This window comes from Barbus barbus, assembly GCF_936440315.1.
Source record: "Barbus barbus genome assembly, chromosome: 33".
NCBI lineage: Eukaryota > Metazoa > Chordata > Actinopteri > Cypriniformes > Cyprinidae > Barbus > Barbus barbus.
In genome coordinates, this window is record NC_136761.1 from 19,983,493 (window position 1) to 19,999,250 (window position 15,758).

General features: G+C 37.2%; 1 protein-coding gene across 2 annotated transcripts; it reads right to left on the reverse strand.

The window, feature by feature from the left end:
• Window positions 1–6,202: 6,202 nt before the first annotated feature.
• Window positions 6,203–15,242, reverse strand: LOC306852806 (pituitary homeobox 2-like). Of its 2 annotated transcripts, XM_079389897.1 has the most exons (4): window positions 14,820–15,242; window positions 12,699–12,767; window positions 8,319–8,518; window positions 6,203–7,424 (listed from the first exon to the last, which is right to left on the reverse strand). In XM_079389897.1, exons 2-4 carry the CDS (start codon window positions 12,742–12,744, stop codon window positions 6,861–6,863), a joined length of 810 nt encoding a protein of 269 aa, XP_079246023.1. In that variant the 5' UTR covers window positions 12,745–12,767; window positions 14,820–15,242; the 3' UTR covers window positions 6,203–6,860. The 2 variants fall into 2 exon arrangements, with proteins under 2 accessions (XP_079246023.1, XP_079246022.1); XM_079389896.1 differs by lacking the exons at window positions 12,699–12,767; window positions 14,820–15,242 and adding an exon at window positions 9,221–9,774.
• Between the last annotated feature and the right edge of the window lie 516 nt (window positions 15,243–15,758).

A 15,758-nucleotide genomic window follows, 5' to 3' on the forward strand; every position in this document is an offset into this window, starting at 1 on the left:
CAGGTACAGACACATAGCCCTATAGAAAGCATGTAATCTTGGCTTTTTTTCAAAGAATGGTGTGATCTTAAAGGAGTAGTTCACCCAAAAAAAAAGAAGAGATATTTATTCACCCTCATATTGTTCCAAGAAAAAAAAATCATTTTTGGGTGAACTATCCCTTTAATTAAAGGCAGTGACACATGTGAAGTTTTCCATACACACCTCCACACCCATAATCCTCACATATGTTCTCTCCAACAATTCAAGCTCACCCCGTGCATCTGATGTTTGCTCACTCTTTAAAAAAACCTCCAGCTCAGTCAGTGGATATAATGACTGGAGTATCTACAGAGTCATTCTGGGTCAGTACCAGCTGGCTTGTGCACATTTCCCCCCAATTGCATTAGCATGATTTAATAGACAACAGAGAGATGCATTTCAGAACCTACTGAATGAGGCATCCTACTCTTAAATAACTTTGTTATTCTTCTGCGAGAGAGTAGCTTTGTACTTGTTTCCAATGGCTGGTGCCAGTAGAGAAAGCATGGTGGCTAATAGCCAATATAGGCCTATCATGCTAATGTTTTATGGAAAAAAGGAAAGGAAATGGAAAGTTCATCAAATGACATGGCTGTCAGTGGATTTTGGAACTGACACATAACCTTTACATTAATTAGCCATGTGGACACCTGTTTTTGGACAGTGCCAATAATCATCTCAAAATAGCCAAATGTCAGCTGATTAGCTGGCCTCTCCAATATTGTTCTATCTCTTCTATAGAAATATGTTTGTAATTGTTATAATGCTGATTTGAGATGGGACTAATAAATATGAAGTAAATATTTTATTACTTGATATGCAAATATGAAAATGATCGTATTCATTTAAATTCTGAATGTGTTGCAGGTCAGTCAGGGTTGTTTTTCGTAGAGAACGAAGTAAGCGCGAGAATGTGCGAGGTCATCTCACCCCGACCTTGCGCTTAAATCGCTTCAATCTGATTGGACAATCTGTGCTTTTGCCAAGATGGGGTGGCAACAACATCGCAGTTCAGTCCATCACTATATAGACTACTCATGCAACGACTACTGCAGCGAACAATTAAAAAAAAAATTCCTGGCTAACCATTTGGAAAACACAAGCAAATTTAAACATATTAACCTTATCCATTACAACCTAACATGGGCAAAAATTGACATACCTATTTGTAATTTTCTAAACAGATTTTACTTAGGCCTATTACGGATATTTTAAAATCTTTGCTTCACCAACATGCTATATTCAATATATTTAATTATCGAAAATAAAATAATTGTTGCGAATATTAAGTAATCATTTCAGTTGTTCCATCCGTTCACACTTACGACTGTCGATTAGAATTTAAATTGTGAGCATTTGACTGCTCCATAATTATTACACCTTGCTGGATTTCAGAAAGTATGAGGGATTTAACGAAATGTGTGAAGCCAGTTAAAATTAGTTTTGCTGTTATTCGGTGCAGCTGTTAGCCTATCAAAATGAAATATTTTAGAATGTTAAATATGGTTTCCCAAAATATCTAGCCTACTGCAAACTCAAAATGAAATATGCATTCAAACCACTGAATTATAGATTGTATTTAACTTTTTTAAAAGGCTGTAACACAAAAATGCAAATAAGAGACCATTGCACAGTTTGAATAACAAAATTACGCATTATTATGGAAATCAGAAGTGATGATACCAATATTATCTTACAGTAGTCAGACAATCAAAGTCTATCGGGTGGGATTTTACAGCGGCCGCTGAAGATAGGCTGGTTGATTCCGCTATATAGGCCTAAATCAACACTATTTGAAAAGACAATTAAGAGTTAGGCCTACGGTAATTTTGAAAAGAAAAATATAGGAATTATATTAAATAATTTCACATTTAAACGTATCGTAGGCTAGTTTTCAAAATTATAATACCAAATTAACAGATTAACATAACTCTGCCATTTCAGTCTGCAAACAATTCAAGATGCGATCAAAATATTCCGCGTCAGGGAATAGGCCTAGGTGATTAAATATTTCAAAAAGGCTGTATTTTCCCAAAGATACACGTCTATAGTTGTCCAAGTAGCGTATTTCGTGTCGGCACATAGAATAACGAGCACGTCAAGGCAACACTGTGCGCTGTGAAGGGAAGCCTATGAAGCGAACGCGAGTTACATATGAATGGAAACTTTTGGCGCTTCTCTTCGTCATGCAAGGACATGTTTGTAGTTTTCTACTGATGATGCGCATTAATATGCCTTACCTTTATGCAGTCTTCTAGAGAATAGAGGGAACAGCTTTCCCGGCTGTGTTTAGGCCGACTGAAGGGTTCCTCTCTGGGTCTGCTCTGTATTGCTCCCGTGGGCCCCCCGCTCACAATGTTTATTGAGATGTGTATTGGGACCCCAGACCGTCATGTTGCTGGGAATGAATAATGTAGGCCTGGTTAGATTGAGAGCTCTTCACTGAGAGAATCAGGACTGCGTACACATGAAAATGGGTGATTTATGATCTGTAGATTTTAGACAAGCGTTTGTTGTTTTAAGTAGACGTTTTGAATTAGCACAGGCGTTTTACTTTTCATTCAACTGCAATAATTATTTTCGGTATCTTAACCTGTTAACCCGCATCGGCCCGCGGGCGGGCCGGAAGGGCGTGGTCGGGCGTGGTCGGACTTTTTATTACCTTTGTTTTAGAACAATATTCAATCAATTATCATTAACTATATATCATTTGAAAGCTAAAACACTCAAGATTAACGATGTGAGCTTGTTTTTGAAATCAATACACCAGAGAGGAAAGGGTTAACAGAAATGCTGAAAGACCGGCCATTTAAAATGAACAAAGCGAACCGCAGTACTCACGTTTGATCGCCAATAGCGCTGGTCAGCTCAGACTATTCCAAGACACACCAGCATACATTTCAAGAGAAGGGTCCACTCTTCAAAATGCATCCACTTTTTAATCCAAAACAACGAAAAAATAGGGGAAAACACGATAGATCCTCCTTTGTTTACATAAGCGATTCGAGTTATAGTTATCGATAGCGTCCATTTTCCAATAAATATCGATTATAATTCGTATTCCAGCTTTGAAACGCCATCTATTTCCAGCAGAATCGTCTCTTCCGAGTAAGAATAGCCCTCCCTCGTCTCTCTCCTTCAATCGCAGGAGCTGTTATAACCCGGGACAGTAAGCGCGTCCGTGAATGGGTCAGCGAGGTGTCAATCCGGACACATCACAATAGGGGTGTTTGAACCCAGCCAATGCCTCGCCAGCACAGTTTTGATGGATGGAAGTGTTAGCCAACCACAAGGACGTTTAAAGTGATTGACAGTTTGAATAGTTTACGTAAGATTGTTTAGAGAATAGCTCGGCGTATTGTCCGTGTGTTTTCGTGCGCTCTCGGGTTACGCATGAAGCGTACACATAATGGCGTCGCAGCGCTACACAGACTGGCTATCAGCGAACAGATGTTGTCCAAAGCTCACATCTGAATCTCTCCATCATGGATCTTCGACTTGAGAAGTGTTTCTGTGGCGTTTGGTGGTGTTTTGGAGGACGTGGGGAGAAAAATGGCTAATTTAGTAGCCGAATACGCGCTGAGATCGCTGGGAAGCGTGGATAGCATTAGCACGTAAGTGTCTCCACCCTCCTCTTGAATGTTTATGTGTCTTTATCATGTATTTGCAGCTTTTGTTTCATGTTAGCTGTTTTAGATTCTAAAAATGACAACGGAGAGGGATAATATGAGGGGATTACATGAGTTTTGTTCGTGTGGGTGGGTGGGTGTGTTTGTTTGTGGGTATGTCCCGGTTATTGTGTGTGTGTGCGTGCGCGCGTGTGTGTGTGTGTGTACAAAATGTAAACAGTGTTGCAAGTTTGATTTGTTTTGCTTACACACTTTCTCACTCTTTTTCTCTCACTCTTCCCTGTCTTTTCAGAGGTCTGGTGAATCCAGATGGTCAGAAAAAAAACCATTTTAGTGGCTGCTAGAGCGTCTTCCTCCACTGTAAATACTGTAAATAGTTTTTTTTTTTTATTATTTAGTAATATTAGTAATAGTAATCTATTACTATATTAGTAAAATAGTAATATTCATAATATTCACCATATAAAATAAATAAAAAATACAAATGTTGTAAAAACAATGTATTTTGCATGTTTTGTGTTTTCACTAGTTCAAAAATGATCAAATCTGTTTTGGTTCACTGTTTTCATTATTGGAATTGTTCAGAATAAAGACTGTTTAGTTATGTTCAAAATCTGAAATAGTTTTGTGTTTTTTTGTGGTTTCATTGGTAGAGCAGTTCTGAATTGATATACATATGTAGTATGCAGTGTCTTATGGAGTCTCTAAATAGCATTTTTGAAAGGATTCCTAGACTTTTCTTGAAATAAAATATCCAAATGACTTTTCCAAAGCTTTTCTTGAAATGAAATACCATAAAGATGTACTTTCTGTAAGTCTTTACCTATAAAAAATTTATTATTTCATATTTTATTTCAGGAAATATTTAGGCGTTTTTTTTCAAAAATGCCATTTGTAGACTAACCAAATGACTAAATGAGTCAGCACTACAAATGCTGTTCAGAAATAGTTTTTTATTGTGTGTTTTGGTGGGCAGAGCAGTTCTGAATTGATATACATATATGTATTATGTAGTTTTGACTCATTTGGACATTTGTTTACAAAGTGTCTATTTGGGGTCTCCAAATGGCTTTTTTGAAAGGACGCCTAGATTTTTTTTAAATAAAAGCTTACAGAAACTACATTTTTGGGAGTATCATCCTCAAATTTGAATCAAAACATGGTCAGATGTTCAGCTTTATCTTTATGGTGTTTTCAGGCCTTTGGCATGAAAGTCTCATCCATTTTTCCCTTAGTGAGCTTCATTAAAACATATCGCGAGTCAATTTCATGTATATTTTACCTTGTTTTACTCTATTGCTATACTAATTTTGAGTTATTATGACTCTAGAGTAACAAAGGATCAAGTGTCTAGTTTCAAACAACACCAGATTTTTAAATATAGACCTTAGGGTTCAAGAGCTACAGACATTTTTATTTGGTTATATCGTTTTTTACAAAATGCTCAAAAATAGGGGCGCAGGGTAACAGGTTAAATAGTAGCATTCGTTTTTACAGTTTCCTTCACTCCGCCCTTGTTCTGTCTGCCTCATTAATCATCGCTATATGAGAGCATTCATGTTAAACAGCTCGCTTGTGTTGTACCCAAAGTAAATGTTCAGTCATTGTGATCTGTACGCGCTGTGACATGACTTTCATGGATAGAAACACACTCACACACACGCCTGTCTGTTGCATACCTCTCTTTGTTTTGATTGCTCTTCTATAAATGAGATTGTCTGTGCTATAGAGGTATTTTATCGGCTATACATGCATCAGTGCGGTTAACGATTGACAACAGACAAGGCCTAACAATAGTAACAGTGTAAATATTTCTAAAGTATTTATAAAGAGAATAAGTGCTTATTAAATTGGAATTAAATAACCTCAGGAGTCACTATACAATAGCAGTTATATTGTATTAGGGGCACGAGACATCTTCCTTAATCCTCTTTCCATTCTTTATTTATTTTAAATCAGTTGCTACAGTAATTTGACGCTGCAAGCTTTTCTTTGTTTACAAACAGCCAATCAATTGACACTCAGTGTAGAGATTACTTCTAATTATACGCGCCAAGCTACCGTGAATCAGATTTTTTTTTTTTTTTAAATACACGGTTTTGTTTGCGCAGTGGGATGGCACTTAATATTTTATTATAAGTCATCCATAATTCATATGTGATATGAGCCTTGTTTTCGACTTGATCACGATCCGATGAGCTTAATACTGGACCATCGTGTATCACATCATTTATTTTATTATTAATATTTTTTAAAGGAGTTCAGCTGGCAGATGGCTCAGTGATGTGTGGTCCAGCCTGCCCCGATCTTATTGCAATGTTATTTCAAGCATCGGTGATCACTGGAGGCCCAGCCTCCAGTCAGTCTTGTATATTCGACTCCTAATCTGCTCGGGACATCTCGCCCTCTTCACCGGACTTCTCATGTCACGTTGATGTGTATTAGATACGTTTTCCTTCCCTCTCTCTCTCTATAAACCTTAGAATGCCACAAAGCAACAACTGTGTGCTGCTACATACATGAGCGTGCAATAACTGTGAAGAAAACGTTTTGAAATGTTTTAGAACAATATATTTACTTCCATTAAATAAAACACAATAGTTTATTTTTGGGATGTTGAAAAACGAAACAAAAAATCCGTACCAAATATTATACACAGAGCAAAAACCAAGTTAAATTCGCAGAAACATTTGCGTATTATTACCCAGGGTTGCTATTCTACATCTATATTCACACAGACATTTAATAATAAATTTATAATATCACACACGACTGGTGCGTTTAGTATGTACATTCCCTTGATCGCAAGCAAGACATGATTCCTGTACGTTTTCCACATGCTGTGTTAAACTGAATTCTCGAAAATGCTTAAGAGTTAGAGCTTTCGCCTCTACAAATTGGAGATGATTTTAAGATATATGTATAGCCTATATACAACCGTTCAGTCAATTACTGTCCAAAAGTTGAAACGTCAAAATAAATGAGCTTTTTTTAAATATACTGGTATCCTAAACTCTTCACTGGCTAGTGTGCACTTGCTAGTGTAGAGAACAAATCTTATTAGAAATGGTGCATTTGCCTTCCGTTCCCGCTTGACATTCCATCACAGGATTGGACGCGTTTCAGTGGTTTATTCTTCTAGTGCCCTTGAAACAAAAAGTGTAGTCTCTCGTTCCTGGGATTCGGGATTGTAAATTCTACAATCGTCTCTTACACCGGTCTATCCACTGCGTACTGGCAAGCGCTGAGATTGGAGGCCGGATTCTGCACGCTCGCGTATCCAAAACTCGAGTGCTGCTTGGCTTTCAGTCTAAGACTGGCAAGACTGGAGTTGCAAGTGTCCCGGTAAACATACGGAGGTGTCGGTGGGGCGTAAGGGCACGCCGGCGTGGGAACCCCCGAATTTAGAGAGGGGTTGCTGAGGTTATTCAAGTTATTGAGGCTGTTTAAGCTTGATCCGTGCACGCCGGTGACAGCAGACGGAACCATGCTTGAGGACATGCTCATTGAAGAGATGGAGTTAGGTGGGGAGAACATGGCCTGGGACGACAGCGGATTGACGTTCATGGAATTGAAAAAGGGGAAGCTTTTGGTAGACAGAGAGGCCGACGTGAGCCCCTTTGCAGCCCAGTTGTTGTACGTGTAGCTGGGATACATGTCATCGTAGGGCTGCATAAGTCCGTTGAATTGAGGGCCGAAACCGTTTTTGCACAACTCTGCCTGTTGGTTCCTCTCCCTTTTTCTCCATTTTGCCCGTCGATTCTTGAACCACACCTGCAACAAATGCAGAAAATAATTTAGATTCCTTATTAGACTACATATTTATTTTCTGAGACAATGAGAACAAATAAACCGACGATTAGCTAACTTATAGGTTTTCAGAATTGCTGTCACCGCGGGCTACAGCTCGGTTTGTTTTTGGTAGATAAATGATATGGGTGGTGGTGGTGGTGTCAAACTCAGTTAGGTTCCCTAATTAAATCGCTTTTTATCAGTCACCCGGAATCTTGTCTGATCCCGGGAATCCCAATACACATCCAGCTTTATAGCGGTCAATGGGCTGCCCGACGCTTCAAATGTGTATTCCTCCTAAACAGGCGGAGACACACTAACCTTAAGTATATACAACACGAGAATGACAATCGCAAAATACGAGCTTTACACCTCTTAAAAGGCGACAGTGTGACTCCATTAAGGTCTGTCATCGTTAGGGCGTCACTTGTGTTGATTGCAAACAATTTGACTCACCCATAATTAGCCTCTAACCAAACGGTGACAGATTTATATTTAAATGATTAAATAAAGTCATATTTAGCATGTAACCTAAATTAACATCACGCAATTTTAGATGGTAGCCTATAGCGCCCCGATAGTTAAATATAAAAGTCTTTATAGCCTATGTATGAACAACTTAGTTGTAACTCTAAAACAGTACTAATAAGTTAATTACTATATTATTATATAATGAATAATAATCATTAATTTGTAATTTTTTTTAAGTTGGCCTATTGTAAGCTTGTATATGCTATACACAATTTTATTAGCTTACTTTTTATTTAGCCTAGTGCTATCTAAAATATAGAATTTGGAAGTTGAATTGTGGATTTGGTTTCAGAATAAATAGTGCTTTATCACATATTACAATGTCATTTAATTTATCAAACTTACTCTGACTCTGGCCTCTGTTAAATTAGTCCAAACTGCGATCTCCTCTCTGGTGGACATGTCCGGATAGCGATTCCGCTGAAAAGTGGCCTCCAGTTCTTGGAGCTGTTGGCTTGTAAAATGCGTTCGTTGCCGCCTCTGTCTCTTCTTTTTCGATGGGTCATCAGTCGAATCTTCGTTTTTACTCTGCCCCTTCTCTTTCTCTGCAATGCAAAGTAATTCAGTATTTTCAAATGAATGTTTAATCCAAGAGGAACAATGTTTAAGCTTCAGGCTCTGTTTTGACACATTGGAGAAGTCTGTGTGGGGCGATAAATCTAATTCCGTTTTATTGAATTGAACATATTTGGCATCATAGTAACAAGTCTAGGTTCCTTGTTAACAGCGTAACGGTCTGAATTAATTCATGATGTTCCAGAACTAAATTTCGTATCACCCGCTAATGTTCAACAATATTTTTTTGCAAAGCTAATAATATCTGTAAAAATCCAAGCGCAAATGTTCTACAATCAAGGTTTAAAAATATTTTACCCACAAAGAACGCATCAAGTCTTTCTCATTATTCGAAAAAAGAACATTAGCGGTGAATGTTTGTATTAGTATTCCATACAAAACACAATGCCGCAGTGTAAACATTTGCGAGAAGCCCACATTTTCACACACAATTTAAGCAAATAAAGCTCCGTCAAAGGGCATGACTTATGTAGCTACTTCAATAGCTCTATGAATCAACTAACTGCCAGCTCAATGTCTTTATATATTTGCATGCCTCAAACTAACCTACTGTTTTCAAATTTAGGGAGAAGTTTTAAACGGTTTCTTTTCACAGGCAGTATATCTAATGATAACTGACACCAACCCGAAAACACTCCAGTTAAAAATCTCTTCAGAGGACCAGGGCTTACCTACGGACTCTGGACTGGAGGTGTCTGAAACCGTGTGAACCTCCTGCCTGTGTTTAGAGTCCACAGACCGCTGGAGCGGTTGCAGACTAGAGGCCATCGTAAGCGGCGTGTGTTTGCTCCCGGTAATGTGGTGATTGTGGTGATGGTCCAAACTCAACGGATCCTTCATAGAGGTCATGGATAACACAAGCGAATTACGGACGGTTCGCAAGCAGATAGATATAACTTCCTCAGCGAATGTCGCAAATGTGGAAAAAATAAATAAATAAAATAAATTAATGTGTCCAGTAGTGAAGTATCGGCAAGCGTTGTCAGTACTCCTTTCTCACTTAAACCACTCAAAGCGACACTCCTCAAACGGCTGTTAGCGTAATAAAATAAACCCAGTGCTGAAGAAAGTTTAAGTTTTTTTTTTTTTTCGTTTCGACTGGGTAAAAGATATCTCGGTTTCAGCCGAGAGCCAGAGTGACAGGGACAGGTATGTGATATTATATCCACTTGCATACACACACACTCTCCTGCACTTCACAGCGCTCGCTCTTCATTTCAGCTGTGCTTCTCTCCGTCCAACCGAGCTGCTCTATGCGTCACACAGACTCCGCCCACAATCTGACGGACCATTACAGCCTATACTTGACAGATTTTATGGCCAACTGACTAAAAAACGACCCAAAGAAATGAGAAAATGCAGCCTTTTTTTCCTTTAAAGAGCATGTAAATAAAGAGAGGCTGTGCCTTCACTAGTGGCTTCCGAGAAAGCGAAACGTGTTAAAGAAATTTCTCATAGCCTAACACACCTGAACTTTTTTTTTCTGTGCAGGTATTATAAAAACAACGTTTCATTAACATTTGAACTCAAACACAGATGTCTGTTAAAGTAAAATAAGAACAACTAAATACGAAAACATATAATGGCGCTCTCGAGGATGCTTTTGTTCCGCTTTTGTCACGTTAATTGGATGATTCTTCGCAACAATTAGTTGACTGGGTTTCAAAGAGTGCGTTACAAATTCATTTGTAACAAATAAGCTCAGTCTTAGACTGTTAGGTAATGCATTCCTATTATAAATAATAGGCCTAACTGTAGGCCTATAGAAGAAACAGTATTTTTTGTTTTAGTTTAATCCTGCTTACATTAGTTTTACAATATAATTTAGGGACTGAAAGCACTTTGGCAAGGTACATTTGTGCGCCTCGTGCCCGTGATTATTTCGGGGGAGAGAGCATCCCCTTTGCTTTTCTGAGTATGCTACATTTAATCTTCTTAAGGATTTTAAATGGACATCTTTAATGACTTCAAGCTCCTTCACCTTATTGTCTCAAATTCCTTCAAAGCATTGCAGTAATTTACATACGTTTAATAACTGAATTGTTATTTTTAAATAAAAACTATTTATTACCCCTAAATAATTTTAAATTAGCATATTTATAATTTGTATTTATTATGATTTAAAGTTTTTTAAACAGATTAGTTCAATTATAAAATAACGGGGAAAAATGCTTTTCCAAGTTGCATTTCATTTAGAGTTCTGGTGATATTTTAGCTGCCATTCAAATGAAAATATCACAGTAAATGGGTAATATATAGCTAAAAAAAGAAATCAACAAAAGAAGAAGCGGCCAATCCGATTTCATTGTTGCAAGCAGCTGATTGCACTTAACTCAATAAGTGAGGAAATTAGTATAAGTAAATGAGCTAAAGAACTCGACATTTTTTTGCTTCCCTGTTTGTCCTGAGAAATCACCCGAAATGACAAACATACCAAGTAGGGGGAAAAAACGGAGAAAAGAGAAAATGCAGTCAAGCGCTTATGAAAATGACCCGACCATCTCCATCGCTGACTTTGATTCAGCTCACGGTCTTGGTACTGGATACTGATTTATGGCATAATATATGATCCTGGAACCGACAAATCTTGTATGTACGGGTCTTTTTGTATGAGAATGTGACCTCGCGTTCAATGCATTTGCGCCCAGACACTGTACATTATTAAAGATCAGGTTTCGTCTGTTTTCTCATACTTGCCAAATGCCATTCAGTTTTATTTTATTTATTTTGAAAATAAAATATTAAATATAAAAACAGTTTAATTAATGTCATGATTATTCTAGAACTTAGACAGACTAAAATATAATATGAATATGCTTTACGCGCAGAAATATTCATTGTGCGCACTGAAATTCCACATAGGCAAAAGTTACAGAGCTCGATTCTTGTTAAACGCATTGATAGTTGTGGACTAGATTATTGCTCTGTATTTATTTTGCCTCAAAATGCTTCAGAGCGGTCTCACTGCCTGCTGTGGATTATTGGCCACGGCGCACCACAGAGCCATTAATTGCCAATTCAGTCAATATAAGGGAGACGACAAAGCCTTTTCCATAGGATTAAGAGGACATTAGATTCTTCCATTAGTATATTCCTCCTCACGAGGAGGCTTTCATTACACATTTACTTTTCCCCTGAGTCTTTCTAACAAGCGCTGCATATATTACTGCAGAGGAGACGAGATTGTCGGTAATCAAGTCGCTCCAAAACCTTTTCCCTCTTACGTTGCTGTTTGCATTTTATACTCACTTTTTCCTTTTATCTCTTATCTGCATTAGGCTATCTGTATCGGTTCATAGCCAATATTATTGACTATGGGAAATGGGATATAATGGCAAACCGACTAATGCGGTTAAATAAGTGTTATGATTTGTTTGCTTTAATTATATTAATGAAGATGCCAGATGATATGGAGATCGGCCACACATTAAGTACAGCCTTCTTGTAGCCTGCACATTTTTCCCCTTACAGTTTAATTGAGTCTTTTTACGTTTGTTTAAATTGTCCTTGCGCGCCAAATTATAATTTACTGTAGAAAATTGTTATTTTTTATATTTTTGCGCTTAATCTACATTATACAGTCTATCATACTAATTTAATTTAAACTATATCTATTTTTTTAGTATTTTAATTGCCACGTTTTTACACCTTGAGGATGCACGTGATCACGTAACCACAAATAGGGTACAGTTTACGACCAGGCATTTTTAAGTATCCAATCAGTATTTTATTTGAACAAATCCAAGTTATTTTAGAGATCATAAACCTCTAAAATCACACAGACTTTGCTTTAAAACTCTAAATTCCTCTAAATGAGCTGCTACGGAGTATAAAGTCGTTCTTACTTATCCATGTATGATCCTGTCCTACCACCAGATGTCCATCTTTGACTATAAACGTCTAATGGTTCCGTTTTCCATATAACCAGTCATACGTCAAACACCAAAGGTAGTTTACAAACGCCTTACTTTTTACACAGACCAGTTTTTCTAGCTGGGATTAGTATTTTATGTAGGCCAGACAACGTTGAGATGTTTGATTAAACCAACCAATGACATTAATAAATCCAGATCTTCTCTGGAGATTTAATATAAGGAAAGGGGGGCTTGGGCTTGGGCTTGGGCTTGTCATTCACCAAGATATTCTTACCTAATTGAGCACACGTTGATGCAAGTTTGCGGCAGTGGGAGTCCATTTGTTAGATTATACGTTGAGCACCTGTGAAAAAAGAGAAATGTTTGTTTTATATTTTATTAAAGTGCTGATATCATGGCGGGAATAGTCATATGTGTAGGCCAACTTCTGTTTGAGAATGTTTAGTTGGACGTTTGCACACATGACCGGATGGGCCACTCAGAGATGATATATTTCAAACCAATTGTCATATATTGGATAGTTCCTGTCTGTAATGGGATGTGCACATTCCTCATCATTTGTTTTGAAATCCCTTAGCGCTTGCTCGAGTCCTTTCTAATTAAGACTCGTGTCTCCAAACGCACATGAAAACAAGGCACAAAGAGGAGAGACCATGCACCGCGTGTGTGTCAGTGAGAGAAAGAGAGCAGTTTGAGCGCTAGAAGTTGAGTGATTCCGCGGTAAAATCAGGGGATTAGTGTCTGATTGAGATGTCTGTCGGTTGGATATTACAAAATTCATTATCGCAGCTCTATACTAACCCGATATGAAGTAACACAGATGGGCCTTTATTAGCCCAGGCTTCAGCTGTTTGCTTATGATAATTTCAGTCGGAAATTTGCATGCAATCCTGCTGTTAACCGTTTTCCCTCTCCATTTTTCTCTCTCCGAATGCAATGCTTTACTTTAGCCCTCCCCTTATATCACCTGCCTCGCATCTGTGCCTTTAGTCAAAGGCTTGACACTCTGGAAATTAAATTTGTGTGCGTTTCTTTGTATATGTGTACCGCGTAATATGCAATTCGTGGGAGGGCGAAAGTCATTCATCTAAATAGGATTTTGAGATGCTAGTATAAAGTTATGAAATTATTCTAATTAATTGTCTAAATTATTTACCAAACAAAGTAGGCTGTGAAATTAAAGGCCATGAAGTTGTCTTTCGTTAGCTGAGCGTGTTCCGTTTTGATTTGGGCTACTAATATTGGTAACTTTATTATATAGATTTTTTTTTATTATAGATTTTTCTATTGTTTTATGAGAATTTAATACAAATGTCATGTTAAATATGTACTCTGACAAGGTAATTTTCAAACAGGAAAAGGTAAGAAACAAAACATTACACAAGTGCACAAGATTATAACATGGACTACATCAATGCAAGTTCATCAACAGATGGAAATATGTAAAAAACGTGTTTATATTTTTGTAATATTCGTTTTTTGTTTTATTTTAGTCTATTTAAAATTTAGTCTACACAATAACATCAAAACATAGGCTTCTATTACTACTGATAATAAGAAGGTATTCTTAGAAAATGTTGTTCTGATGATTAATTGGAGGAAAATGTTTTTCTCTTTTGTTCTTTACTTTCCTTTTCTTTGTCATTTTAAACTCGTAACGTTGTTTAAACGTAATAGTAAGCATAGTACTATAATATTCTCAGTCTTGCGGGCCTATACAAATTTATTAATAAAGTGATTTACTTCAGTTTGCTTGTGTGTGTGATTCTTTCTTCAGCTAAATTTAATTATACTTTATTTATTGGTATATAAGCTAATAAAAAGAAACTACTGTATTAGTTGACAGAAATATTTCACTACACTACATCTTCAAAATAAACTGGTTACCTTGCATTTGCATACATGTAAATTTAGATCATATATAATTATTCAATATTATCTTATTATTCAATATCACATTATCATATTATACAATAATTACATCTTACTTTAATTAGCCTACCCGTTTCATCGCAAAAGTTAAAACAATTTTTTTTTTCTAGGAATGTTGCTACGAGTATTTAAAAAGCATTCAAAAACAGGTTGTTTGCTTGTTGTGAAAGCAAATTTCGTTAGCACGATTTATTTCTGCTTATGCTAACCAATGATATATGTGTTCATGTAAATTACACGCTATAACTATAAAGTTGTCCTAGTCCCGTTTGTCTCTCAGTGTTAAGGCTATATTATAATAAACTGCAAAGTCAAGGTGAGACCTGCCAGAGCATCACTTATCATGCCTCTCCATCTAACTACACTAAAGCTGAAGTTCACCCGTGGCTGGCAACCCAGAGGTGGAACGAATTCCTTCACTTGCATTATCTCACATTCAAGATAGTGTGTCATGCGCACTTACCAGTGGTTGTTGAAAAGCGGGGCTTTGCAGTCGTGCCAGTCTTGATTTTCTTGTTCTTTTTTAAAAAAAGAGATAAATTCCACACCTCTGAACAAGTTTATCTTTGCCCTTGATATTGTCCGGTTGCTTAAACTGTTGCTACCAGGTCCAAAACCAACGTAACCTCTTCTTCCTCAATGAAGACAATTAGGGATATATCTGGGTTTTTTCAAATAACGCGAAAACAGGCATGTGTTACCTTCAACCCAGAGTGTTTTAGCTACAAACTCAGAAGTTGCTTTAGTAACTCATATTTTCTGCAGAGCCTCCACGACTGCAACTTTTTCCGCTGAAAGACGCAGAGTGGTGCATTCCCCCCTCTCACGAGCTTTGACTGTCAGCGCGTGGGCGTGAGTGAGAGTTTGTGTGTATAAGCGCGTGCTTGTGCATGCGTGCCACAGTGGGTGTGTTTGTATGCACAACCAACACGTCGAGTGTGTGTGAGGGGTGAACTTTGTGATGCGAAGCGGTAGGCTAAATTAGACAACAAATTAGCCATTAAAACACGGTAATACGTTAATTCAACCAGCAAATTTAACCCGACGAACGCGAAAACACTCATGGATTAATATTGATCAAATCAAGGTATTTTATTAATTTAGCTGCAATTAAAACGACCACTCTCATAAAACCAAGTTAATTTCTTCTTATGTTATTAAGTGACAGAAATACCGACTGACATAAAGGAATCCAAAAATGGAACGCGTTGAAATGAACATGTCTAGATTAAAATAGTTTAAAATTAATTTTTTTTCTTGCTTTCCTATTATTATAACATATAGGCCTATTTTTAAATATACATTTTATTTATATATTATTTCATTGTTTATATCGAATTCTATTTTAAAACCATGGCTACCAGAATAGAATAATATATTTATAGACCTATTTTATTAGGGT

Coding starts and splice junctions, on each gene's coding strand:
- LOC306852806 (XM_079389896.1), bottom strand. CDS start 9,398: ATGACCTCTATGAAGGATCCGTTGAGTTTGGACCATCACCACAATCAC. Junction 8,519..9,220: donor CTCCAGTCCAGAGTCCGTAG/GTAAGCCCTGGT, acceptor TTTGCATTGCAG/AGAAAGAGAAGGGGCAGAGT. Junction 7,425..8,318: donor TAACAGAGGCCAGAGTCAGA/GTAAGTTTGATA, acceptor CATTTGTTGCAG/GTGTGGTTCAAGAATCGACG.